Below are 25,619 nucleotides of genomic sequence, written 5' to 3'. Positions count from 1 at the left end.
TGTAACTTGGATGGATTAGATGCTGGCGTGACCACAGTGCACACGTCTGCTGTTGCTCACAGTGGTCCAAGTGTCCGCTCAGGGAGTTTGTGTGTTCGCTCAGACACGTGAAAAATTAGAGGGAACATTGGACATGACACTGTTTCACAAGAAAAGCATCATGTAACTTTTTTGGCCAGATAAAAGTGAAATTCACTTTGCGATAAATACCATGTAAATAAATACATGAAATTCAAATATTGCGAATAATTAGAAAAGCTCAACATGTTTGTGAAAATAAAAGGTAGTCTGTCATCTGAGAGTTCATTCATGGAGAAACTGGTCAAAGAAAGAATTTGCCATGTGGCCAGGTAAAAAGTGCACTTCCTTCGTCCCACTGAAAACTAGGTTTAGGCTTAAGCGCGCCTTTTTGACTTTGAAATCTCCCTTTCTTTTACCCCAGAGATAAGATGACTTTTATACATCTTTCTGGTGGCCTGCAATTAGAAAACAAGTAAAACAAGTTCAACAGTCCCGGGACATCTTCCCCATTATTTGGCTTGTCTGAACCTAACAGCTTCTCTTCTCTTAACATGACAAAGTTACATTGTGGGTTGTCAACCCCGGTTTTCACAATTTAGCTGTGGGCCTGTTTACAGAAAACTGTGCCATTGACACTGGGTAACTAATGCAACATATTATGCAAACTTTTCTTAGAACAACGTATAATTTTAAACATATATGACGAGAATAAAAACATAATACAAGACTGTTCCTGCAGCAAATGCCATGAAGGAAAGCTGAAAAAAGTGCACTGTGAAAGTTAATATATGCTTATCACTAGCGCTACCACATCTTTAAAGGACAAGCAGATCTTAATATAGTTTCAATTGGAATTTGCATGAAATTCACGTGTTTAGGTGTATTTTTATTGCATATTAGACAGTTTTAGATATACTTAGTCTTATTCCTTCACCTGTGGCCTTGGCGTTAAATGTCTTGGCAGCAAGAAAAGAACAAATATAAAAATACAGGTCAAACCAGGAAGCTTTTTTGTAAGCTACTTACAAATCTTAAGGGTTATAATGTCAACAAGTAATGCTCTCTGTTTTAGGATTATGTTGCTGTACAAAGGTCCACAGAAAAAGGGAATAGATTTTATTCTGAAGGAAAGAGGGGGAAAACCCCCATTACATAATACTCATGCCCATTAGAGATGGCTAAAAGGTTTAGACTTCATCTAAAAACTATGGCTGTTTTTCCAGGAGAATTAATTATTCATTAGGTTTATAACTTAACTGACTGAAAAGGTTGGATTATGTTGTACTCACAAATATAATCATATTTTATAATATATAAAATTAATATACAGGAAGAGATTTGGTGTATGTGTATGCTATAACTAAGACAAGGATGTCGACGTGACAGGTCATCACAAAGTGTTGGTATAACATTAAAATAAATAAATAATTTAATGCTGAAACCAGGAGACCTAACCAAAACTAAACATTTATTTTTTTTAAAAACAAACCAAACATACTCAGGAATTAATGAAAACCAAATTTAATGAGCTCATTTTATTATTGAGGTAATAGTGCAGCAGATAGTTTAAACTCTCTTAAACAATTCAAAAGTAGACACGAGTTTGAAAATGCCCATTAGTTGCATGACGTTTGGTCATCATTTCAATCTTAGGAAAAAACTTACTGGACAAATTTCATAAGTTTTATTTTTGAGCTATATGCTTTTGACGTAAAGTAAGTCAGATGCATAATCTAACGACTTCTTCAGATTGTCTGTGCTTCAAGAAACACAAAATAATTGCAATGAAATGTGACATGCTGCTCCAATCACAATATTACTACATCCCCTTAGCTAATTATGGAAAAAAAAATCTTATGAGTAATTTCAGGTTTTTAAAGTCCACGTATGCATGAACCTATGATTTGACATCGTATTGAAAAAGGCAAGTCCAGTTTACTTAATCTGGAAAAATATATTTATTTATATCTATTTTTCTTCCCTTTTTTGACAGTCACCACAGAAAGGCCATCACTTGAAAGGCCTTATGGCCTTTACCAAAGAAGTAACCATAAAAGAGGTTACACACTTGTATCCCACTGTGAACAATTTCCCCTGTGATGTTAAATTACCTGCAGCACTACAATACACTCACACGTGGGAGCTACAAAGCTGAACTGCACTTGGCTAACACGCTTGCTAACAAACCAGTGTTTAAATAAACTGAAAGCAGGCAAAGCTAAGTCAAACTTACATTTATGTGGCCTGAAAAGAAGACGGCGACACCTGTTGCCCTTTAACACCCATGTAGCTAAACAGTGGTCGAGCAAACCGCCAATAACTACCACTGAGCCCTGTGGAAAAACAACCTCATACTCGTTAGCAGTGTTCACGGAGCGGTTGTTTTCTCCTTTATCCTTCTCCCACAAATCAGTAGGGTACCCGGTGCTAAAGCTAACTGGTGCTTTGGAAAATACAGGTATGTGAGGCGATTACTAGACGTCATTAGCGATAAATTAAACATTGAGCTGAAAAAAATCATCAGTGTTTCCTACTACCGGACAGAAACTTTTCAAAGCATCGTTTTGGAGCAAACTTTTGTATTATGAAATGAAATGTTGATTTTATGTCTCGATGACCTACAATTATAATTAAAGTTAATCTTATTATAATAACCAAATATCAGTTTGTCCGTGAACTCCTCTTACGCGCCTACGGTCATGTTGCCAAGCAACCACTTACTAGCAGGACATAAAACAGGACATCGGCTGATTTTAAGACAGTCGTACTCATTTATATCTTCTACTTGTTTGTATAAACGAGAGCTACCAGCCTTTTTTGATTTGGCTTTGATTTGATGTTTCTTCACGGTGGGAAATATTGAAGAAAATTAGCTCCCAACTACGCTATGGGATGTTTAGCAAGATGAAAACGCGGGTATTAATATGTAATCAACAGAAAGCGTATTAAAGCGCAGAATAACAACTGTTACCGTCGTGTAAATGGAAGTTTTTGTTTCTGTTGGTAAAATGAACGATCTTACACGAAAGACCGTGAAGGCAGCAGAGTGGGAGGGAGCCTGACCAACAATTTTAAACGAGCGATCCAAAGAGTTCCGCTGGAGACGCCTTGAAACACGGGACATACCACCGGCAAGCTGCTGCCATGTTTCTGCAAAAAATTCTGCTTTATTTGTCGACAGCATGCATGTTTTGCTACATGTTGGGACTGTTTCTCATGCTGGCGATATTGCAGTTTTTCTCACCAAGCCTTGCGAAGAAGTTCATACTTCGCATGGGTGAAAAGATCACCATGACCCAGAATCCCAGGTTTAACTATGAGGATTGGGGTCTGACATTTATGTCCTTGGCATTTATCAAAACCGCTTCTTTTCACATGTGGCTGTCTCTCGGAGAAGAGGCGTTTGTGGGAGGAGAAGCTCCAGACTCACCTGTGGTTACTATGGACCGCGAGAAAACCAGCATCTCCAAGTATTTAAAAGGTGCGTTAAAGAAACCCAGGCTCATCTGCTGTTATGCAATGCTTCTTTGCGCCAACATTGCCGTTTCTCTGCAGGCAACAGAGCGCTTGTGCTGAGTTTTGGAAGTTGCACCTGACCCCCGTTTATGTACAAACTTGATGAGTTCAAGCAACTCGTCAAGGACTTCAGCGATGTAGCCGACTTTCTTGTGATCTACATCGCAGAGGCTCATTCGACAGGTGAGTACAAGTTGTTTGCAGAACCTGAAATTTGTGGGTGGAAACATGTGGCCAAAATATCACCAAGCAAGAAAGTGAAGGTTTTTTGTTTCTTTAAGATCTGAATAATGCTGATGAATGTTTAGCTTGAAACTAAACCCAGGAGATGCAGATCTGTGATTGGCTATTGGACGTTTGTAATCCAGTTATAGCATTCATTATCTCTATGAACACACAAACTACTTATATGCTTTCTGTTTATATTGTTCTGGTGCAATCATGTGAAAACGCACTTTTGGTTTCACTTGCAGATGGTTGGGCCTTTAAGAACAACTATGACATCAACCAGCACCAGAGCCTGGAGGACAGGCTGTCTGCGGCACAGGTCCTGGTTCAGAGTGAACCCCTGTGTCCTGTGGTTGTGGATGAAATGACTGACGTCACCACCATAAAATACGGAGCTCTGCCTGAGAGGCTTTACATTCTGCAGGCTGGGAAAGTGCTCTACAAGGTAAGACAGGTGCAAAAACGGGCAATTTCTTGAATAGTTTCTTTCTGAGCTGCTAATTGATGAGTTGTATTTAGAGAGCAACAAGGCCAAATTCTTTCACTTTCCACTCACTGCTTCTCTCACGCAATTTGAAGTCATACCAGCATTATGGGCGTGAGTGCAATCTGCACTATCTCAACACACGCTATCGCGTGTGGTGCAGGAGTTGAAGAAGCATAACAAGGGCACATTTTTGGCACTGAACCAGGCTCATGGCAGCCGGACCAGATATGTAGTTTAGATGACAAAAACCTGTTTCTGGTCCTCTCGTTTGAATTAAATTAGTATCTTTATAATAAAGTGTAATTAATTATGCTTTTAACATTTGTTACTATGTTCCTCAGGGAGGGAAAGGGCCTTGGGGCTACAACCCAGCGGAGGTGCGATCCTTCTTGGAGAAGATAAAATAAGAAACTCTGCGCTTATATGAATAAAGGTTTCTTCTTATTAAGGGGTGGGTTTTATCTACATTCTAACCAGTATACATTACTTATATAGGTGGGGGGTTTTACAATCAGGCTCTCATGTTGTCTTAAAAAAAGATATCAGCCTCTGAGCTTGAACTCTCCTCTCAGTGTTAATTAATGACGGCTGCAGATTAAACTTTGGACTCTGGAGCCAGATGCATTCAAACACAGGGAGACAGTCCACTCAGCGGTTGTGATAAAACGGCGCATACAGGAGATGTAATTTGTGTGAGCATGCATGTGTTTTTTGTCCATATTCTCTTTTTGGTTGCGTGGTGGGTTTATTATGGCGCAGGTTTGTCTGCATTGTAACTGTAATTCCACTACATCAGCATGTAGTCCTACTGTCAGTCGTTCACATTAATCACAAAAGGTGTAGAAATGGTGTGTAACCTTTCTGTAGTCTTAAACGACATGTCAGCCTCTGAGCTTGCAACCCCCTCTCTGTGTTTCTTAGTGACGGCTACAGATTAAACCTCTGGTCTCTGGAGCCAGATGCATTGAAACGCAGGGAGACGGCCAACCTCAGTCATGTCATGTTCGTTGTATCACAGACTAGACAGCAGATGTAGTTTGCTTCCATATGTGTTTTGCTTATGTTGCCTGGCTTCTTCAGTTAAACTCCCTGAAGATTTAAGGCACTGAAAGTTTTCCCATTTTCAGTGTCAGTTATCAAGTGCACACTTATGAATTCTCCACAGTTTCAACAGCTGGCTACTATTTACATGACAATGCCAGTCAAAACCTCTTCTAGCTGGAAGTCTTTGAACTACGTAGGTTAATTTATTATTGGACACTTATTGATTTGAATATTCTTGGATGTGAAGTCATCCGGTAGCACCTCAACATAAGAGTACTCACTTTGTCAAAGTCAGACATGCAGCAGCACCGTATGCTAGCCACTTTGTGTTTGTCACTGTGACTCACGCTTGACCCATTAAAAGAGAATATGATTGTTGCAAAGCTCGAATTCTCCATTATTACAAAAAATGCTTTCAGAGTTTTAATACCAACAAAGAGCAGATTTCTCCCACATGAGAATCTGCCTGTTGTTTGCTGTCTTGTCTGGAAATGATAAACCTTCTGCACTGTGTGTGGATTGTAAAGTTCAGATTCCTTAATATCTAACTGTGTTATCTGCACATCAGATGATTTTGGCACCCAGTGTCCATGTTACATAATTTAATCTAATGAGGGTTCTTATCTTGGTGTAGTTGGTGAAAGGGCACAAGATAGCTTTCAAGTATTTTGATAAAATTTTGTATTGGAGAAAAGAATCGGATTTTAATTTCGATCCAAGCATTAATAATTTGTAGTTTGACTTCTTTTAGTTGCCAGAATACTTTGTGTTGTCTCATAAACACTAGTGCTAATGTGAGACTTGTGGCAATAATAAAAGCAAAACTGAAATGAAATAAGGTTTTAGTTATTCATTTTTTTTAAATCCTGTTTTTACAAGTATATGACACAGATATGTTTTGAACAAAGGCTACAGCTTTCATAACATTTCTTGTGTGACTGAAGTTGGAGGGTAGGTTTGGCTGCTGCCCAGTCAGGCCACATCCTGTGGAGGCTAGCCAGCAGCAGCTTAGCCTCATTTCCCATTGTTAGACAGGAACCACAACACTGTAGGATCCTCCCAACGATGAACTTTTGTCAGGATTCAGGTCTGAATCATAAAGTTTAACCAAACTATGGATGTGCAGTATGTGTGTCAAAGCCATGGGCATTTGCAAAGCATTGTGTGTATTGAAGCCCACTAGAGGGCAACATAAAGACATTGAGGGGAAAAACCGATCATGCTCAAGTGAGTCTTATATTAAGATAACAGATGCATCATTCAAGGAAAGTGAAGGACATTTAATAGAATAAAAACGTTTCATCAAGCGTTTGTAGATTCCAAGTGCTGCTCTTCTGGCCTTTACTTGTCTTAAAATTCTTAAGCTGCAAGTAAAAACATTTACAAGATGGAAGTGCAACAAAAATGAGTCACCATGTGATTGTAACAGCAGTTTGATGTCAAAAGCAAAGTGTGCTTGTCCTCAGAGTTTAGGGGAAAGCTGTGCTTGGCAACTCCCGGAGCTTTCAGTGGCTCCGACTGCCTCCTCCAGCAGGTGCCAATAAATAGATCCCGGCTAAAATAAACACAGACGTCTAAAACGAAACTATAAAGACCCTTTGGAGCCACTCACCATTACGCCGTGAAACGAAGCTTGACGATCTCCCAGCAAAGGGTAAGTTGTGGGTTGAAAACTGTTGAAGGTAAATTGTTATATGGTGGTAAATGGCGTGAAGGTGGCTGTTCGCAGCTTAAATTTACTCTTACTCTACTGACAGTCACGAATTAATCCAAAGGATAAACATTCATGATGCGACGTAAAGCTACTGACATAACTTTAGAAATCACCCTATAATCTTTAAGGTTACATCGTCCAAATAACTCAGTGCATCTTTGAGGCCTCCACAATCTCAGCTGCTCTTCAAGTGTTTCTTTGGCTGTGATTGTTTTCTGCAGAGTAAAGATTTTTTGTCATACAGTGTAGACTGACGGCAATCCCCACTGCGAACCACAGTTACACAGTTCAAAGAAAATGTAAAATATTTCCTACATGCACCTTTTAAACTGTTATTTCTGCTACATGGAACAAACTGTAACAGAACTGAGCTGGTGACTGTCCCAAACCCACTGATGTCAACAGCTGAAACGATTTGTCCCTCATCTTTCATGCACAGCCGTTGAGCCAGAGCTGCAGTTTCCTTTGAGTCAAAGGCTCCCTCTGGACTTCCTCTTGTTGTTCTGGTACCTGTTGACTACAGCACCCTCTAGCTTTAGTGAAAGCACCGATTAGCGAAGCCACCACTGGTCTGTGCACTGACTGCAAGCAAGATGTGATGACAACTCCATTTTAAAGACACAGGACGTTAATCTGTGCTAGTAATCTTGGCATTTTTGATAAATAGAAGGTACACAAGTGGTAACAGCACTTACAGTTCAACACTTTTTGTGGATAACTCATTTTCTAATGTAAGCGTTTATTTGTCCACAGCTTCAGCAGTATCTTCAAACCTGAGTTACTCTAATATTAATGTACGGTGAAAACAAAAACAGCCCACACGGTGAGATAAGTTATTGTAAAATTATATTAACAAGCAATCTTTCCTCAATTTGAAATAAAAAAATATCAGCAAATAAAGGCAACATAGGACAGATGTGTATAATGCATAATGTTCACAGGGAAAAAAATGAAACAAAAATTCTCATCACATTTACAAGACTGCGGCTAAGTTTATAATGATGCCTACTAGAATCAGTTTAGAAAGCTTTGACTAACTGAATAACTGGGGCAATATATGTAGTCAAAGTTTGTATCAAAATATAAAAAAATATGCGGATGGGCAAGAGACGGGCAGGACCAAAGGGACGACCAGTGATACAGGAAGGAAGTGTTAACCAGTATGTGTGAGAGATTAAAATGGGCAACTCATCCATATATCCATCAACCAAATTGGAAGTAACACAGAAGGCTACGACGATGAAGCGCACAGAGTGTTAAGCACAGGCAGGTAAAGAGATATACACCACATCTTAAAGCAGGTGTCCACATAGAGAAGAGCAGCACTAGGTAGTATGTTGTACACAGATTCTCAGCACTCATGCACTCACTTTTTATGCCAAAGTCTGGCTTCCCTTGACAGCACGCGGCAGCAGTCCAGCTGTTTAAACAGCCAAGAGTGGCAGAGTAGCAAACTGTCAACAACAAAGCCCCTTTCAGACATGCAGTCCTTTTCCATTAATCTGACAGCACCCGCGAACGCGTCGGCTTCGCACCCGAACGGGCGCCCCGGTCACTTTTCTGCAAAGATTGCGACGGAAATCTCGAACTAGGTCCGACCTAGCACTTTCAACTTGGCACATGTCTGAATGCATTAACCGATGCACAGGATTATGACTGCCCATATCTCTCGTCCATCTTTGATGTAGAGATTGCCCCAAACAGCAATAAAATATGACGTGACGTTTTATGTCATCGGAAGCTATTTTTCATTTTCAGTAAGGTGAAAACGTCGCTCTCTAATGCAGTGCATATTCCCCATGCAGAAGAGAGAGTCTGTGTTCAAAGGGCAGGGGCAGCTGTGGCAGAACGCACACACTCGCGCACATGCACACACACACACACTCACTCACTCACACAGACCCTGATCTTGGTAAAAATGTCACATCGAGTTAAACGTTCAACAGTGTGGCTACACTTCACTAGATGCCTAATGCTCACTGCCACGAATGCGACAATTCTTTTGCACATATGGTGAATATCTCACATACCGTGGCTCTCTTTGCAGCTGTCATGGTTACGTCTGAATAAAGCTGCGAGGAACACTGATGTAAAAGTGACCAAAGCCTAACAGAATGCCATCGCTTTGAGGGACTGATGAAGGCGGCAATATTAAAAATCCCATGTCTGAAAAGGGCTTGAGAGACTGATCAATCTGGATCAATGTGACACTGTAACAACACCGCTGCAAAAGGCTGTCACAATAAAAGCCATATTCTTTCACATCGTTTCCATTTTTAAGTCTCTTTAAATAGAAAGGTGGGCATTGGGCAGAGTAATACATTATTCAGAAAGGTGGCCACAGAGTAAAAGACAAATCCTCAGTCCTGTGTCAACCCATTTCTGTGACACCGTATGCATGGCGATAAGTAAAATGACAAGACAGAGACTTTCCAAGCTCACAATGCGTATGCAAACTCTCCAGTGTTTTAAGTGACAAAAGCAGATATTTCCTGCACATCTTGCACCACAAAGCAATCATTAAAAAGTACAAGAGGTAAACTTCCAACCTTTTTCTCTTCGCACTAGGATTAAAGAGGCTGAGAGGACTGAGCGGGGTCAGGAGGTTCTGCAAAGAACATAAAACGTGTCATTTATGCATTTCAGTAGCTGGTTTCTCACACAGGGGTTGTGATAAATGGTGTAATTGTCCTTCATTTTGAGCAAGGAGCAGTAGTTTGCCAGCCATTTAGATTTTTTTGTTTTGTTTTTGTCCCCCAATCAGCATTCTGGCGTTAGTGTGGAACCAAAATGGCGCCTGTCCCTGATTTGGTGCTGATGTGTTTGGCCATGTCCTACAGTGACTTCAGATCCTCGGAATGATGGCAAATCGGGTCGGGTGAAGAGGGGGAGGGGGTCACACACTCATCGTCATGGTTGGAGAGTACTATGGAAACACACACGCAAGAAAAGGAAGCTTTAAAACACATCCATGTGTTACTATAGTTTACACCTTGCTTTATGTCCTAGCTTGTGTCTCCGGCTTCATCACGGTGGAGCTACAGCTACAAACACTCTGACAACTTACGTTCTCGCTCTGAAAGGAGTGGAGGAAGTTTCCACTCAGCTCCCCGTCATCCCTCGGGGTCCCGGGAGGATTGCTAATGCCACTTAAATTGTTTGGGGAATTCTAGTAACGAAGAGGACGAAGTTACCAGTTTAGTTTATCTGGGTTGAAAAGATAAGCAACATGGCTGCATTGGGGTTGTTTTTTTTACCTTGTTCATTCCATCCATATCACCAGAACCTGAAAATTAAACCATGTGTGAAATAATTAAAACAATGTTCATGAGCCCATTTTATACAGTGAGTGCAGATAAATACATGTGCTGTCTTTAACAGGTGGGGATGCAATCCAAACACTTCACTGCTGTGCTGGTTTAATGCACTGTGGTGAGTAGTGTTACCTAGTGATCCATTCATGTGGTGTGGTTCCATCCCAGCCATGGCTCCCAGGGGTCCATCAGAGCCTGGGCCCATAGGGAACTAGGGGAAGGAGGGGGGGTAGTGGCATGAACACTTATCACAGCTCCGTAGCGGAGTTGCCGTACGATTAGTTAACTACCAAAATTGAAACTACCAAACTTAAAGTAAAGTGAATAAAAGTGCAAGCTGCCTGAAACCCAATTACTAAAGATTATAACAGTGCATTTATTTATTTATGCCATTATAAGATCAGCCTCACGTTCTGCTTGAAGTCTTTGTCTGATTCTTTCATTACCACGAGTGTAGGTGAAACAGTAGCCTCCAATATCACATATCACAGTATAACAAGTGCTTTGCGTCTCTGCTGTGTATTCTTTGGTAAACAGTGACAGCGTGCTCTAGAAAGACCAGAATTACTAGTGTTTTACGTTAAGCGTGATGTCATGCAATAGGAAGTGGCATTTCCCACACAAACCCACACATTCAATGAGTCAATCTGAGGCTGTAAAAAGATACTTCTGGTGTCTTCTGTGGTAGTTTTACTCCCTTCATCAGCAGCATGAAGCAAAGTCATTATAGTTAACTTTAACTAAATTAATGAAACATTGTAGCTTTCTTTGTAACTAATTGGGAAAATGTATTAACACAACCTTCCTAATGACTCTTTGGAGCGTGTTTATTGAGAGTTCCGGTGGTTTCTACATGGCTATGATTTAAGTGCCTTCATATAGTGTTGCATATTTGTCGTTGTGCTGCCTTATCCTTAATTTCTCTTTAAAATTTCCCATGGAAAACACCCACCTTATCTGACTATAATACACAAACCTCTGGCTGTGTGTGCGCTTGTTTCTTTGTCCTCAAACTCCTCTCAGACCACCAGGGGTTAAGCAATCCAACATCTTAGGCCCCTTGAAGGGTCTCATCTATATCAGATATCGTGACGTCTTTGTGTTTCCTCACAACTACCTAGTAACGTGCTAAAAAGCGCCCATTTTAGCATTTATGCATCTATAATGCCTTGTAAAAACATCATATCAGTTTGTATTTAACAATAACATCTAATCCCCCCCCCCCCAAAAAAAAAGCATGGATAAAAAAAAATTAAAAAAAAAACTATACATGTTTAGCAATCGCCTAGCAACAGAACTACATCTACCTCCACATTTTCTACTTTTCCCAATGAGATTAAGTATATCAGTTTACCAGCACCACACACAGGACAACATTACTGTAGCAAAACTAGTAAAAACTTTGTTGTAACTTTGCTGTAAAAACTTACAAAATTAAAAACTAACCAGAAAATAAATAATTATAATAACAAAGCTCAGGTTTATGTGTCTACAGGTCTTTCCACCTGCACTCACACAGCCACAAAGGCAGTTTGATGGTGTACAGTTACAACAGGTTCGTACCTTTATCACACGGTTGACACGAGAATAACGTAAAGAATTTATTTGTGTAATGAAAAGAGATAAATTTTCAGTACAGCGGTCCCTCGTTTATCGCGGCAGTCAAAGGCACCCACGGTTGCCTTTGACAGGGCAAAACGTTTCCTCAACATTGTTGTGTTTGTTGGGGAGAAAACGCACAAACATACAGCGCAGCACTTCACAGTCGCACTGCTAGCAATCGAAGATTTATGTGAAGTCGACAAGCGAACGCATTCTGTACTGTACAGGAGACGTGGCACGAGATTGGTTGACAATGGTCAAAAAAAAAAAAAAGAAAGAAAAAGAAAGAAAGAAAAAAAACCACGCAAAATTGCACAAAAAAAATAAAATTAAATTAAAAAAATCAAATCAGCGAAACAGCGAGGCCGTGAAACCGCGTTACAGCGAGGGACCACTGTTATGTGTTTTGTCTGTAACATTATGCTAAATATATTATTACTTCTGATGAAATCAGCAGTTCGGTCAAAGAAATAAAACAGAACTCACATTATTCCGGTTGCCAGGTCCAGTGTTGATCATGGTGTATAAATTGTCACCAGAGTTGTTTGAGTCTGACGGGGAAAAGTGTAAACGTACAGTCGTGGATAGCACAAGAAAAGGCTCAAGTTTAGCAGCTTAAGTCAAAGAAGCACTAACCTGCGGGGCTGGGCATGATGGGAGTGCCAGGAGGCCCTCCACCTCCAGATGCCCCCTTTGGAGAATGAAACAAAATAAAAAATGCATTAAATGTTATCCTTCTATGCTGTAATATCTGTAGTGTGTGAGGGTTAAGACATCAGGATGTGTTCTCACCCCGTATGCACCAGGAGAGGGTGATGAGTAAGGCATCTGAAACCAAAGACATAAACATTACAGACCAGAAATGGGAGCACAAACCCTTTCCGTACCCCAAACTGTCATCATTCATCATTTGATCGTCCTAATACCATTATGGCTGTCTGTCCAACTGTCTGTGGAAACCATGATACATAATACTACAATTACATCCCACCCCACAGTAGAACCTTGCAGACCTCTGCAGCTCAGAGAGGAGATCTGGTTGCAAAGAATGAGCATTTCTCTGGGCTTATGTGTGAATTTGTGTGCCTGCATTTCTACTCACAGAGTTGGCATTGTTGGGATTGGGCCATGGCCGACCCGTTCCTGGGCCCCTACATAAGAACGCAAATGGAAATCTTGGTAAAATGTTGCACTTGATTTAAAATACATTTCAGACAATACTTAGAAATAAACAGGAGGCTCACATGTTCACTCCTGGCATGCCAGGACCCATGGTGTTGTGTGGAGGCCTCATCCCACCACCAAAGTTCTGAGAAAACAAACAAAAATCAGCTTCAAATCTGAAACCACAGGGTAAAAATAAAAACTCTTGCAAACCTACTACGGACACATCTGTTAACACTGTCAAAATGCTTTTGGTTTGGATTTGGTCGGCAAAACGAATACCTTCCTATCACAAGAACTAATAGGGTAAAAACCACAGATTCATCAAGGCAGTGATGATTGATTCTGTATAAGTAAGCAGCCTACCTGAGGGCCAGGCCCCATAGGTCCCATTCCTCGAGGGCCACTCATTCTCTGCATTGGCCCCAAGTTAGGATGACCTGAAGAGTAAAGGCATTCAAGATATAAAATAATAATAATTATAAATGAAAATAATTCCACACTAATGCATGATGTGCAGATGCATGTCATTAAAGTGAAATGACACACACCTTGTGGCCGTGTGGGGTCCATGTTGGGCAGCATGGGATGAGGACCTGGTCCTCCACCGGGTGGCTAGTAGAAAAAACTTGAATATGAAAATTGCAGTTTGAAATTCACACGATTCTGTGGTGGGTGGGTGTGCAGGATCCCTACCTGGCTGGCCATCCGGATGGGTGGACCTCTTGGGCCTCCAGCAAAGCGAGGCGACATGAAAGACTACAACACAAACATACATTTAAATAAAGATTTGACAAACGTCTCTTAAAATGTACACCCATTTCTAGGTTTCATGTTGTGTGAATACTGAAAGCAGCATAAAGCTTTAAGCTGAAACAAATGCCAAAGCATGAAGCATCAGCACTGAGAACCAGCCTTGCCACATGACTGCACATAGCAAAACCGGTGAAAAAGAAAGAGAGAATGAGAGAGAAAGGCAGCGTTACCTGACTGTGAGGTCCCATCATACTGTTAGGGGGAGGAGGCTGAGGGTGAGGAGAGCCCTGGGGACCAGGAGGACCCTGTGGCATCACATAAAACGAAGAGGCAAAGAGGACGATACAGGAGGGACAGTGGGGAGGATGAGACGAGAGAGAAAGAGGGAGCGAGAAACCAAAGTGACAAAAGAGGGACAGACAGAGAAGCAGGGTTACTGCAGGGCAGAGGACAGTCGGAGTGCAAGAACCAAAGTGTGGCGCAAAAAAAATAAAAAACGTACAAAATATAAAACTCTTGTTCATGTACCAAACAGTAAGAGTGTGAGACTGAGCAGAGAAGAACAAGCAAATGACAGCCTTGAGTGACAGAAAGAGAAAGATGGAGAGGATGTACGCTCTTTTGCCTGTCAGTCAAGACATTAAGAAGCGTGCTACATGCAGCATGTTATCACTGCTAATTTTCCTGAATTAACAGCATCAATTAAGCTCTATGCAATTAGCTTTATAAAAACACTAAACACCGGCACTGTGTCACTAATGTTGCTGAACTGACAGAGAGAGGGGTCTAATTGAGCCTCCTCAAATTGCTCCTGGTAGGGAAAGTATGAGTGTATGCATGCACTGATGGATAAACCTCAAAATTTCTATTCTGAGAATAACGCGATCACATAATCACTCGCAGCTTTGTGGCTTCTGCTTTATAATAAATTGCTGGATGTGTTGTGAATAGTTTGGTCTAGTAGAGACAGAGGTTTACAACTTCATGTCACCCGTAACGAGTCGGTTCCACACAGCTGCCTGTGATAAGTTTATCTTCATGAGATATTGATTTACAGAAGGTGCTGCACCTTTCGATTTCTCCATTAGGAGAAAATGGCCTGGCCACACCTTCCTGTTTACAGCACAAGAGGGGTCCAGACAGACAGCACCGCTGTGATGTTTGCTACTAGCTCGCCGAGTACACGGAGCACAACAAAGGGAAAAGCGGCAGTGTGAGACCTACATCTTCACAACACATGAAAAGCTCTACAAGCATCAAAATAATCCCTCCGACCCCCACAGGAAAATAATATTTTAGATTTTTATATGAAACAATAGTTGACATGATATATCAGCTGATATATCAAAAAGAGGGGCTAAAGTCGAGGGACATTCCCAACAGTTGCAGACAATACGAGCGTAGTTTATGGACTGACCTGGAAAAAGGCAGGTGGCATTGGGCCCCCTGGCATGCCATCACCAGGGGGCATCCCTCCCATCACGGGGCTGGGAGCTGCTGCTGCACTCTGACAAAGAAGAAAACAGGAGAACGAGTCAAGCCGCTGGGTTATGCTTTCAGTCTTTTTTTCTAACAACACCGCCCCACAACAAATCCAAGGAGCAGGAGGAAACTCTCGGCAGACGTCACTTTTTAACAAGGAAAGCTCATGTGAGAAATTGGACAGTGGTTGAATCTGAGCTGATCTCAGCTGTAATGGGTTAATGGCCAAAAATCTTATCCAACTCTGTGAATAAAGTTTCATGCATTTCCTTTTTAAACCTAATTCAACCAACTGTCACCCACCCCCACACCCCTGCCCTCAATAATATATTAATGGGGTCCTTATTGAGGTCTGATCCGTGCTGATTCAGAATCCAGTGGATCAGATAAGCATCAGTGGGATGCAGTGAGTCAGTGGCTCCAAAGTGCTGCTGCACAGCAGGGGCGAGCTGGGCCGATTTCCTGCTCAAACCGCAGCCCTAATTCACTAATGTGCCATTTGCTTCGGTCACACGCTCCTAATTGACTGAGTTTTTCTTCCCTGTAGCTGAAGCAATCTGAGATGGGCTAATGTCTTCAGAGCTGTGGGGTTTAGCTTCCGAAGAACAGACACCAAGTGAGAGAAGAACATTCAGTCATATTTTTTTAATGCGTAGCTCATTCAGTGAAGTGTAGGCAACTAGGCACTGACACTACAAGAACGGATGCATCAGCATCCACACTCACATATAGCTCTCGATGCCCAGAGCCTTACAGACATCGCTGGTCAATATCCAACACGCTCCCTTTTATCGACTGCACCTTCCCTAATTATATCTGCTCAGGCTGCCACTGCAGGGCCACTGTGAAATACCTCAGCAGGGAGAGAAGTGAAGCCACAGTGAAAAGTCACATCTCATCAGGCTCCTTCACCGCCAGGACGCAGGCAGCATAAATTCCACTTCTCTACTGAGCGGCGTGGAAAACTCAGCATGGTGCGAGACTGAGAAATCGTCAAGCGTTCATAGAATCTGGGGTTCCCTTAGATGGTCTGCTGCATCATAAAGGCAAGCACAAATTAGTGAAGATATCAGTTGCTCTTCAGTTTACTGATATGCTTCCTCCCCCGTCTTGAGCAGTAACTCACTACTCGGCCCACTCAATTAGACGGGTTTCCTGTCAGAGTTTGAATAGAAAACCGAAGGCCAGTATTAAAAATAATACTGTGAGAAATCACTGAATAATATAAATTTACAAATGTACAAATAACTTCTAAGAATTAGAGCTAACCTAACTGCTAAAGCCTTTCATGGGCACTAGGTAACAATTATTAAAAATATCCGAACATTAAATATACACAAGTACCATATTAAATGATACGATGCTGAGAGACGGTAAACATCCATACTGAGGATGTTCAACATAAGCACTAATATACTCTACGTGGTAAAAGCCAGAGAAACCAACGAAAACCAATAAAAACTCACGACTCTACATTCAAACAAGTTGGAGCAGTAAGGCTGGTTTTAATTTTCACCCCCCGTGTCGACAGTAGAGGCTTTCACTTCAGTAAATCTTCATCGTCTCTGGTCATTTACGCTCACAGAGGCAACGCTTTGTGTGAGCCCGTGTCCACAGTAAAACCTTAAAAACACAGCATTTTAACAGTGCTGTGAAGGAAGGTGTGGCACTTTCCTTTATCCAGGATCAAAACAGTAAAATGAATCCATGTTAATTTAATTTGGCAGATCATATTTTTCACAATGCACAGATCGACTCCTGCACCAGAGCTTTTGGTAAGACTTGCGGGTTGATCAGTGATGCCGTGCTTTAGCTTATGAATCTGCACATATATCAGTTCTGTGGGGTTCTTATCTCTGTTTTGCATGTGGAAACATCCATGATTCTGATCATATAGAGTAATCTAATCTATACAGAGTTGTGCACAATCCTCACAAATGCAACTCTGCTGATGCTGTTTTGCATTAATCTATTTTTCATTCTAAACAGAGGTGAGCAGTTTAGAGTACTAAACAGATGCACTTTGGCTTTAATCAAACACATTTGCATTATATACTACATTACATATATTTCATGTTAAATTCTCTGGGCATGCCTTTCTATCAAAGCAAAATTAGAAAAAGGACTTTCACCTTCTTTAGTGGGAAGGACATGTTACAAGCAGAAAATATAACTGAATCATCACATACATGAACACAACCCGTTTTGCAAGATTTAAAAAGCTCAGGCAAGTCATCCACATGCAAATTAAACGAGGAGGATGTCAGGATCCTGCCTGACACATTTACTGACGTGGAAGAGTCACCAGGAAATAGTCAAACTTACACAGCCTCATAAACAAACAAACAAACAAACCAAAAACCCTTCAAATTTAGCAGCATTGGGTTCATCCTGACCAAAGGATACTTGCAAAACACAGACCAGGTGACTAACTGTAAGAAAAATAAACAATGAGTAGCCTGTCAAAGCAAATGCAGACCCACTTCCACACAGGTGTACTGCCAAGTACAATTAAGAAATCAGGATCCAGTCATGCACTGCGGCATGTACAAAAATGCTGAGAAGGCCAGTTGCTTCCGATTTTGCATTAAGATAGCGAGAGCTATGACTCTGAAAGAGGGCTCACTATGGAAGCATGTGTGACTGGAGCTTCAGTCTCCTGCTCAAGTGTCTGGTGTGTTAGTCGTTGTAGTACGGTACGGTAAGATCTAAATTCTGGTCAATGAGAAAGACACTGAAGATTATTGTTTGATACCACATATTTGATAGCTGTGATGTCCTTGTATTAGTGCAATATGGAAGGAAACAGGGCTGTTTCTTCCTCGGGTGACTGACCTGGATGTTATAGTTCAGCATCTGTGAATATGCCATAGTCCGCTTGGATCCAACGGGTGTAAATCTTACCAACAGCTGGTGAGCTCGAGGCTCAGTGCGCTGCCCACAACAGCATAACATTATAATCTCTGCCTGAGAACGTCAATAACAGTGATCAGGCTGTGTCAGCAAAAACTCTTCATTGACAATTACATACACAGAGTTATTATAGCAGGCTCGCAGTGCATAATCCCCACATTTCAAAGATCAATGCATATTTGACAGCTTAGTGATGTAAAAATGATAACCACTGATCTACAAAAATGCACACACGAAAAAATAAGTGAGAAACGCATCACCCAACAGATGAGGTTTGAATACATACAGGTTTGAACCCTTGACCCCAAAGTGAAGGGATCCAGTGACTCTGTTAGATTGTGAGCATTAGTTTGTCCGCTTAGAATTAAGGGTCACTAGAAATCAATAAAAGCTTCCAATGAAAGGTTTCTGTCCTGATGTGAGGGTGGATTTCTTTCATGTGGGGTCAAATAAATGTTTTAATGAATGAAAAATAATCTGAATCATAATATTTATAATATTTATATTTATAACAAGGTGCAATAATAATTAATGTGCAATAATAACAGTGTGCAATACACATACACTTATTCTTCTTTTTTATACTAAGTTAATATACTGTGTTGTGTTGTTTGTTACGTTGTGATGTGTCATATCGTGTCGTGTTGTGTTATATGTAGTGCCGACGTAGGACAGTTTTTCCAATTTCATTGTACTACTGTACTATGTATGACTGTGCAATGACAATAAAGAGTTATCTTATCTTATCTTCGCAGTCATTAGATATTAAACCACTTTAACGCCTTCTTGTAGATAAATTTGGGCTGCAACACCATCATCCCCATTAAAAGCCAAATGAGGGAAACAGGACAGAGTAATCCCCTCCAATTCAGTGTCCAGACTCAATTTCCATGACGCTGTTCTAGCAGCATGTGGTGGCCCAACACCTTACTCAGATGTTTTAGTCTTCCTTTAGTTTGCCACCCATCCCCACACAGTCTTTGTTATCACTATTACCATTTTTACTGTTTTATATGCTTGCTGCTTTAAGGTTTATGACAGGAAGTTAACAGCACTGTGATCAGTCAGGGACAACGCCACGGACTTAGAAGCCAGTGAAAGAAGTTGCAAGAAAAGAAAAGGAGCGATTGTTGTTTAGCATATATTTGATTAAGGCTTGAGTTGATATCTGGCTAAGGCTTTGTTAAGACAAAAGCTTTCCCTGGTTCTCCCCCAAAACAGGCTTAAAAAAAATACTCTAAAATGAAAAAAGGAAATTTAAAAACAAAAAACAGGCAAATGTGATGACGTATCACTAGTTTACCTGTTCATTATTTTATATTATCCCCGTATGCTCAATGATCAAGGTTAACTCCTGAGTGTCTTTCTGGTTTCTCTCTTGAGCAACCACTCGATTAGAGCAGGTGTGCAGCCCAACAATAATCTAATGTAACGATAAATTATTGCAGTGAAGCTGAGCAGATACCCAAAGCCTTTCTGCCTTCTCGAGTTATTTTTGGGCCAATTTTCATATACACATAAGAATCCTTTATGACATCCTGGCTTTTCTATCACATTAGATTTAATTTAATTTATTTTTATTTAATTTGTTTTGTAATTGTCAAAAAAGTGTCTCACAAAATTTAGTGCAAGTTTTCTCAGTTTTCTAAAGCATTGCCTGTGTTAGCGAGCAAACCTCGGAGGTGACACTGCAAAACAGAAGCGAGGCCAAATCTAAATGGTGCTTTGATATGTTGATGTGCAATTATGTCCACGTGGGAAAGTGAACTTTTTTTTTTTTTAAACTGAATTTTGTAACTGTGGGCACAATACTAATAATCATTGATGCTGTAATACTGCTTGGAGGACTTCAACAGGACACAAAAAATTCTACCCTTCACCAAAAGTAGCAGACGTTAATCTTCAGACAAAGCCTCACAAAATTGATCAGACGCATTACTGATTTTCAAAACTGTAACAACTGAGAACAATCACCAGCAAAGGCACAAAACAGGAAGTGAGGGGCCTCAGCAACCATCATATATATTGAATCCAAATCTAATGTATGGACTCGACACTAATAGGTTATCCAAAGGAGGAAAAAAATTGTCTGAGCTGACTTTTAGTTTTGTTTGTTTGGTTTTATTTGCACCCTACTGACGGAACTGTAGGTAAAACTGTTATTCGTAGTTTTAACTTTGTTTTCATTGTAACTTCCTGAAATGCAAAGTAATGTCATAAAGACTCGTTTTTTATTAATTTACTTACATCTAAAATGTGTATGTGTGCTCCGGTAAAGTTGTTCATTGGTTCTAAGTTCAAATAGCATAAACAGCTCTTGATATTACAAGCTGTAATTTTACATTTGTTAAAGAAAACAACGATATAAGGATTTAGCTTTGCTTTATGATTTCTAGCCATTTAGCACATCAGCCAAAACAGCCCCACAGTTAACCTAACAATTAAAATATAACCATTAATTTCTTTTCCTTGAGTTTCTTTGTCCTACCGTGTGTGTGTGTGTGTGTGTGTGTGTGTGTGTGTGTGTGTGTGTGTGTAAGAGGGGATTGTATTTTTTTTGTTACATTAAAAAACTGAAAGCAGCTGTCACTGTGTTTATCACAGAAAAGGGCTAAGCTACATTTATGGCTTGTTAAGTGGTTTGTGTTCATACAATCCCTGTCTGGCCCCTCCAAAGCGAAACTGGCGTTTGTTTTGATCCTCTACCCTTAAGTAGCCCATTCCTGGAATGAGGCCTGCAAAGAAATAATGAAGTAAAACAAAGCTGTATTTAAGGTATTGACCGCAAAGTCATAAAAAGACGTCAACAATCTACATCCCTGTAGAAGAACAGACACTGTTTGCCAGACTGAAAAGCTACGTGCATGGTGAGTTCCCAGGCATGTTATGTTAGATCTTTATCATGTAGCTCTAAAGCCACAGCTGTGCTTGTTGGACTGTTCCAAGGAGTCCAGTGCTGCGTTTGGTCTAAATAAGCTACGTCTCCCCAACGACTCTCTGGTACCGGAAAAGGGCAGATGTCTCAGTCCTGCCCCGGGCTACGAGGCTCTTGTCTGGGCCCTTTCTTACAACTTCCCAGGGGATTTTTCCTTTAAGACAGACAGACGACCACCCCCCACCCATCATGATTCAGCACGTGTGAATGTGTGTACTTTAAGGCAAACAAGTAATTCCAGCCAAGCAAATTCTCTTTGAATGCTTGAATCACTGAAGGAGGTTACAAAAGGCCAGAGTGGCGGCGGATGTGCTTGTGCTCCCTTTACAAAAACAAAGACGAGGGAGGGGGGTGGGGACAAGGGAAGAGAAACAAGTAAAGAGGAGGGTGAGGATAACCAAGAGCTTGACTGGGGTAATTTTTAAAATATAATAAATCAAAAAAAGAAAGAAAAGAAATGAAGCTTTTTAAAGTGGATAAGAGAGAAATGATGTAGGCGTTTGAGCCGCAGCACAGACCACCCAACTGCCGGCTCATGAGCTAGCATGCTCCTAACAGCCTCACTTCTTCCACTGGAACCGATTCTCAAAAGAAACCAGTCCCTATGTTTAGCTTGTAAATGTTTAACCATCAATCAACATCATAAAACCCACTCTGGATCCTGACTGGATGCTCTCTTTCCCTCGCAGGTCCCCTCCACTTTACATCTCCCTCCAGTCTTCCTCCCCAGCCCCCTCCTCTTTTATTCCCTCAGCTCCTCTGCGGTGGTGGATGCTGGGCATATGCCACACTGCCACTCCCCTTTTTCTTTTTCCAATATGCCCCTCAGCTCCATGACAGCCATCAATCAGCTGCTGACACCATGGCGACAGGGCCCCTGGGGAGCGTTCGTCAGGCCCAGCATGAATACGCCGGAGCTTTACGAGGGCTGCCGGCTAACAGAACAGCACTCACCTCCCCCACACCTAGACAAAGGCTTGGGTCCAAGGACTAGTACTGTCCACACACACACACACACACACACACACGCACACACACACACACACACACACACACACGCACACACACACACACTTCATTGACCTCCTCAATAAACACAAAGAGAACCAACATCAAACTGAAGGGTAACCACAAGATGTCAGGGAGAACCAACCGTGCAGAAACTCTCAAAGCTCCACGCCACAGCAGCACACTCCCCAGACTGACATTTCACTGTTCCTTCATTTGCTTAATGTTTTCCATTCAAAGGAAATGGCTTCAGTCAAACCAAAAGACACAACTTAACATCCTATTTAGTGTTTTTACTTCCTTTAAAAATGATGTTCCCATTTTCCCAGAGATTAATTCTCTAATTCATGTATGGAAATACAATTTTCCCAAAACAGACTCTCCGATCTTTGACATATTCACAGAAAAGGACAAGCATATTCTACACAAGCAAGCAACCAGAAGCAATCAATTACCATTAAGTAGGCTAGTTGAATTAAGGCTGACTGTCAAACAAAAACGCAGTCTTTCCTTTGTATGAGCTGCAATAATAAGGAATGTGGTTACTGAAAGGGCAGAGCCACGCTGTAGCCTCTCTCTTGGCTCCCAGGTCACCTGCCAGATCAGGAGGCCTGTTACCCTGACAACCCTATCTGCCAAGAGCAGGACCAACATCTCAGTTTTAACCCCTTCCTGTCTGGTACACCACTAACCCGCCTACAAACTGGACGGTGCATCAATCATCCTAAGAGGGCTCCTTAACCTCTAATGTCTTTCCTATGCTGATACAGCACAACCTGAAAAGTCTTTCTATTTTATTTACATCAGCAGCACCATTTTAATCTTTGGAGGCAGAAAGAGACGTTGGGAGGCGAACGGCAGAGGCCATAGACATTCAGTTCACAGTTTCTTTTGATCTATGCAAGGTTCTTTTTAATGTTCTTTTTTTGAATGCTGACTCAAAGCAGGAAATGAAATGACAACAGCACCTCAAAACTGCATAATTATCAAGATGCAAAGCACCCATACCATGCAAATATAGAACTGCTATCGTAAGAGAAGCAATGCGCTACCAAACCATACACATGTACCGAGTGACACCTCATAAATTCAGGATGTAAGGCTGCTCCAGCAGTTCTTCTGTTTCAAATCCATTAGGATTATGTCACTGCAGGTAATATGTTTCAACATGTATTGGCGCTACCACACATTCAGGCAGCTGGAGGTCTTTAACAGAAATAGAGCTGTGTGCATGAAATTCTCAGATGCTGTGCAGAACACACCGGAGGTTCTTCGTCTTCACAACTGAGGCAGCGGGGAGCTTGGGCTAAGGGGAGAGCACTTGACAGGTCTGACTCAGGACATGCTGACATCAGCATCATTTTCCCAGAAGCCCATAAAGCTCATGGTTGGGCGCAGCATTCAACACACCAACAGATCATGATAGCTGATCATAAATCAGCAGCAGACACAAAGTGTTTAAAATTGCATTAGATGGTTAAATACAGCTACAAGGTGCTACAGGGAATACATTATGACATAATGAAAAAAGTTATATATAAAGACATCACTTCTCAGCCTCAAGCACAAACTTATTGTCTTCTCCTGGTGAACAAAAGGCAATATTTGCAACAGTTTCCTTGTAAGCAGTACTCACATAATCATGGAAAGCTTTTGCTTCGCTGGAGTGGTCACATGTCTCTCTCCTCTCTGGTGCAGCACAATACAAGTCCCAGAAAACACTGTGGACAAGAGAGCTCATGAAGCCAAAAACCCCCAACTCACACACAAGTAGACATTTTATTACATTACAAAGAGATGACACTTACCACCACCATGAATGTAGGAATCCAGGGGGTTCACCAAGTGTTATGTTTTTCTCCCATCGGATCTAGGACAGCACAATTTCAATAATTATCTATGGGTGTCAGTTACACTTTAACAATACTGTCCTGGAAGAATAAAAATAAATGTTTAAAAATATAAAGGACGTGTTAATACGGTTAAACTTTTAACCTAAATGCCACATACCTCTGATAAAAAGGTCTGTGCAGACTTCTGTGCCCCTATGTGTAACAAATACTCATACACGTAAAGAGCCAACCTGCAGGGGAGAAAAAAATAATTACAAATTGAGGTCTAATTTAACAAACTTGACCAAGTAGCAAAGCAAAATCACCAAACATCAGGTTGAATCTTCCTGTACGCGAACAATGAGTGATTAGAGTCGGGTAAGGCCCTCTGAACAATGGCTGCCAAATACCAGATGCCAAAAAATTAAATTGGGACTCGTAAGCAAAGCCAAGGCTGGTGAAGACTCTCAACAATCAGGAGGTTAAAAGAAAGTGTGGAGGCAACGGCGTAATTTAACGTCGTGATGCGAAGTATTTAAAGAAAACAACAGCAGCCTGTTGTGTATTAGCTAGGTACAGTATGTTGGTGGCAGTGACGGGGCTGAGGGAAATTAAAACGGAGCCTATCCAGAGAGCGCAACAGAGAAAACAATGTACTGTAGCACGGCGATGTTATTGTTTTACTCTCTCCGCACCGTCGTCCGAATAACCGCAAAAATCTCAAACAACTGCCGATAAAAACACAAGTAAACTACAACCGGAATCGGCTGGAAATGTGTACAAAATCAGCAATAATCTACATGGAGCAGAACACAGCTCAAAGGAGGAATGGCGAGCAGACAAGGCGGTTCATTCAATTGCATTCTCGGTAAGAGGAAATCGCCTCTTGCTAGCCTGTCCAGCAAACAACAGAGAGCAAGAGGGAGCAACTTACGAGGTAAAAAATACACAATAATAAACGCTTCTCGGCTTACTTTTCTCGTGCTTGGCTGTCCGACGGCACCGGGGTCCCTTTGCCTTTGGGAAACATTGTTTTGTTTGGAGGACGCCCGCCTTCTCTTTCTCTTTTTTGCTATTTCATCTGTCAGATCATCGCGGCCGCGACCCTCTCGCACTCCAACCGCACTCCTCCTCAACCCGACGACTCAACCGAGCCTGCTCCGGAGGAGGGGGAGAAAGAGGCGGAGCCACGTCTGACTGACGCTCCCATAGGCCAATAGAAACATAACAATCGCCTTAAGGTCTGCCTTTTCGTGCTTATCGTTTACTGGTTTTAACGTCGGTTCTGCGATAACAAAAGTGCGCGATTTAGCGCACAAATCCACAGTGGAGGCCTCGTTTCGTGACTTTGTTACGCTTACAGTGTAAATAAAGCATTCTGGTAATGAAAGGAAATGTATATTTTACCTTTCTAAAAATGTTTACACGTATTTTTAATCAGCCCACGAAAGGTTACCAGAACTCTTTAAAGCTTTATATTTATATGAATTCAGTCAAGTTAAAATAATAATGAAATATTGACACAACCATAAAATAGAATCGAATAAAGCTCGATTTTTTTTAAAAAAGTATTCTCAAGTAGTCGGGATTTTTTTCTTTATTT

The 25,619-nt window shown here is 41.3% G+C and overlaps 2 protein-coding genes across 3 annotated transcripts; one reads left to right on the top strand and one right to left on the bottom strand.

Annotated features, from left to right (window-relative positions):
- The first annotated feature begins 2,898 nt into the window (after positions 1-2,898).
- On the top strand, positions 2,899-9,824 carry dio1 (iodothyronine deiodinase 1). Its single transcript, XM_080878722.1, has 4 exons — positions 2,899-3,502; positions 3,577-3,720; positions 4,011-4,210; positions 4,594-9,824. Exons 1-4 carry the CDS (start codon positions 3,166-3,168, stop codon positions 4,657-4,659), a joined length of 747 nt encoding a protein of 248 aa, XP_080734848.1. The 5' UTR covers positions 2,899-3,165; the 3' UTR covers positions 4,660-9,824.
- Positions 7,840-25,173, bottom strand: ssbp3b (single stranded DNA binding protein 3b). 2 transcript variants are annotated; one of them, XM_080878720.1, is made up of 18 exons: positions 24,991-25,173; positions 24,195-24,267; positions 23,993-24,054; positions 23,821-23,905; positions 15,264-15,353; positions 14,077-14,151; positions 13,787-13,849; positions 13,642-13,705; positions 13,457-13,530; positions 13,171-13,235; positions 13,029-13,077; positions 12,719-12,754; positions 12,563-12,617; positions 12,413-12,477; positions 10,457-10,535; positions 10,268-10,296; positions 10,078-10,179; positions 7,840-9,936 (listed from the first exon to the last, which is right to left on the bottom strand). In XM_080878720.1, the coding sequence occupies exons 1-18, from the start codon at positions 25,044-25,046 to the stop codon at positions 9,907-9,909; spliced, it is 1,152 nt and encodes a 383-aa protein (XP_080734846.1). In that variant the 5' UTR covers positions 25,047-25,173; the 3' UTR covers positions 7,840-9,906. The 2 variants fall into 2 exon arrangements, with proteins under 2 accessions (XP_080734846.1, XP_080734847.1); XM_080878721.1 differs by lacking the exon at positions 14,077-14,151.
- Between the last annotated feature and the right edge of the window lie 446 nt (positions 25,174-25,619).

Source organism: Rhamphochromis sp. 'chilingali', assembly GCF_963969265.1.
Source record: "Rhamphochromis sp. 'chilingali' genome assembly, chromosome: 3".
Classification (NCBI taxonomy): Eukaryota; Metazoa; Chordata; class Actinopteri; order Cichliformes; family Cichlidae; genus Rhamphochromis; species Rhamphochromis sp. 'chilingali'.
The sequence above is the reverse complement of the archived record's forward strand: the minus strand, read 5'-3'. Positions and strand labels throughout refer to the sequence as shown.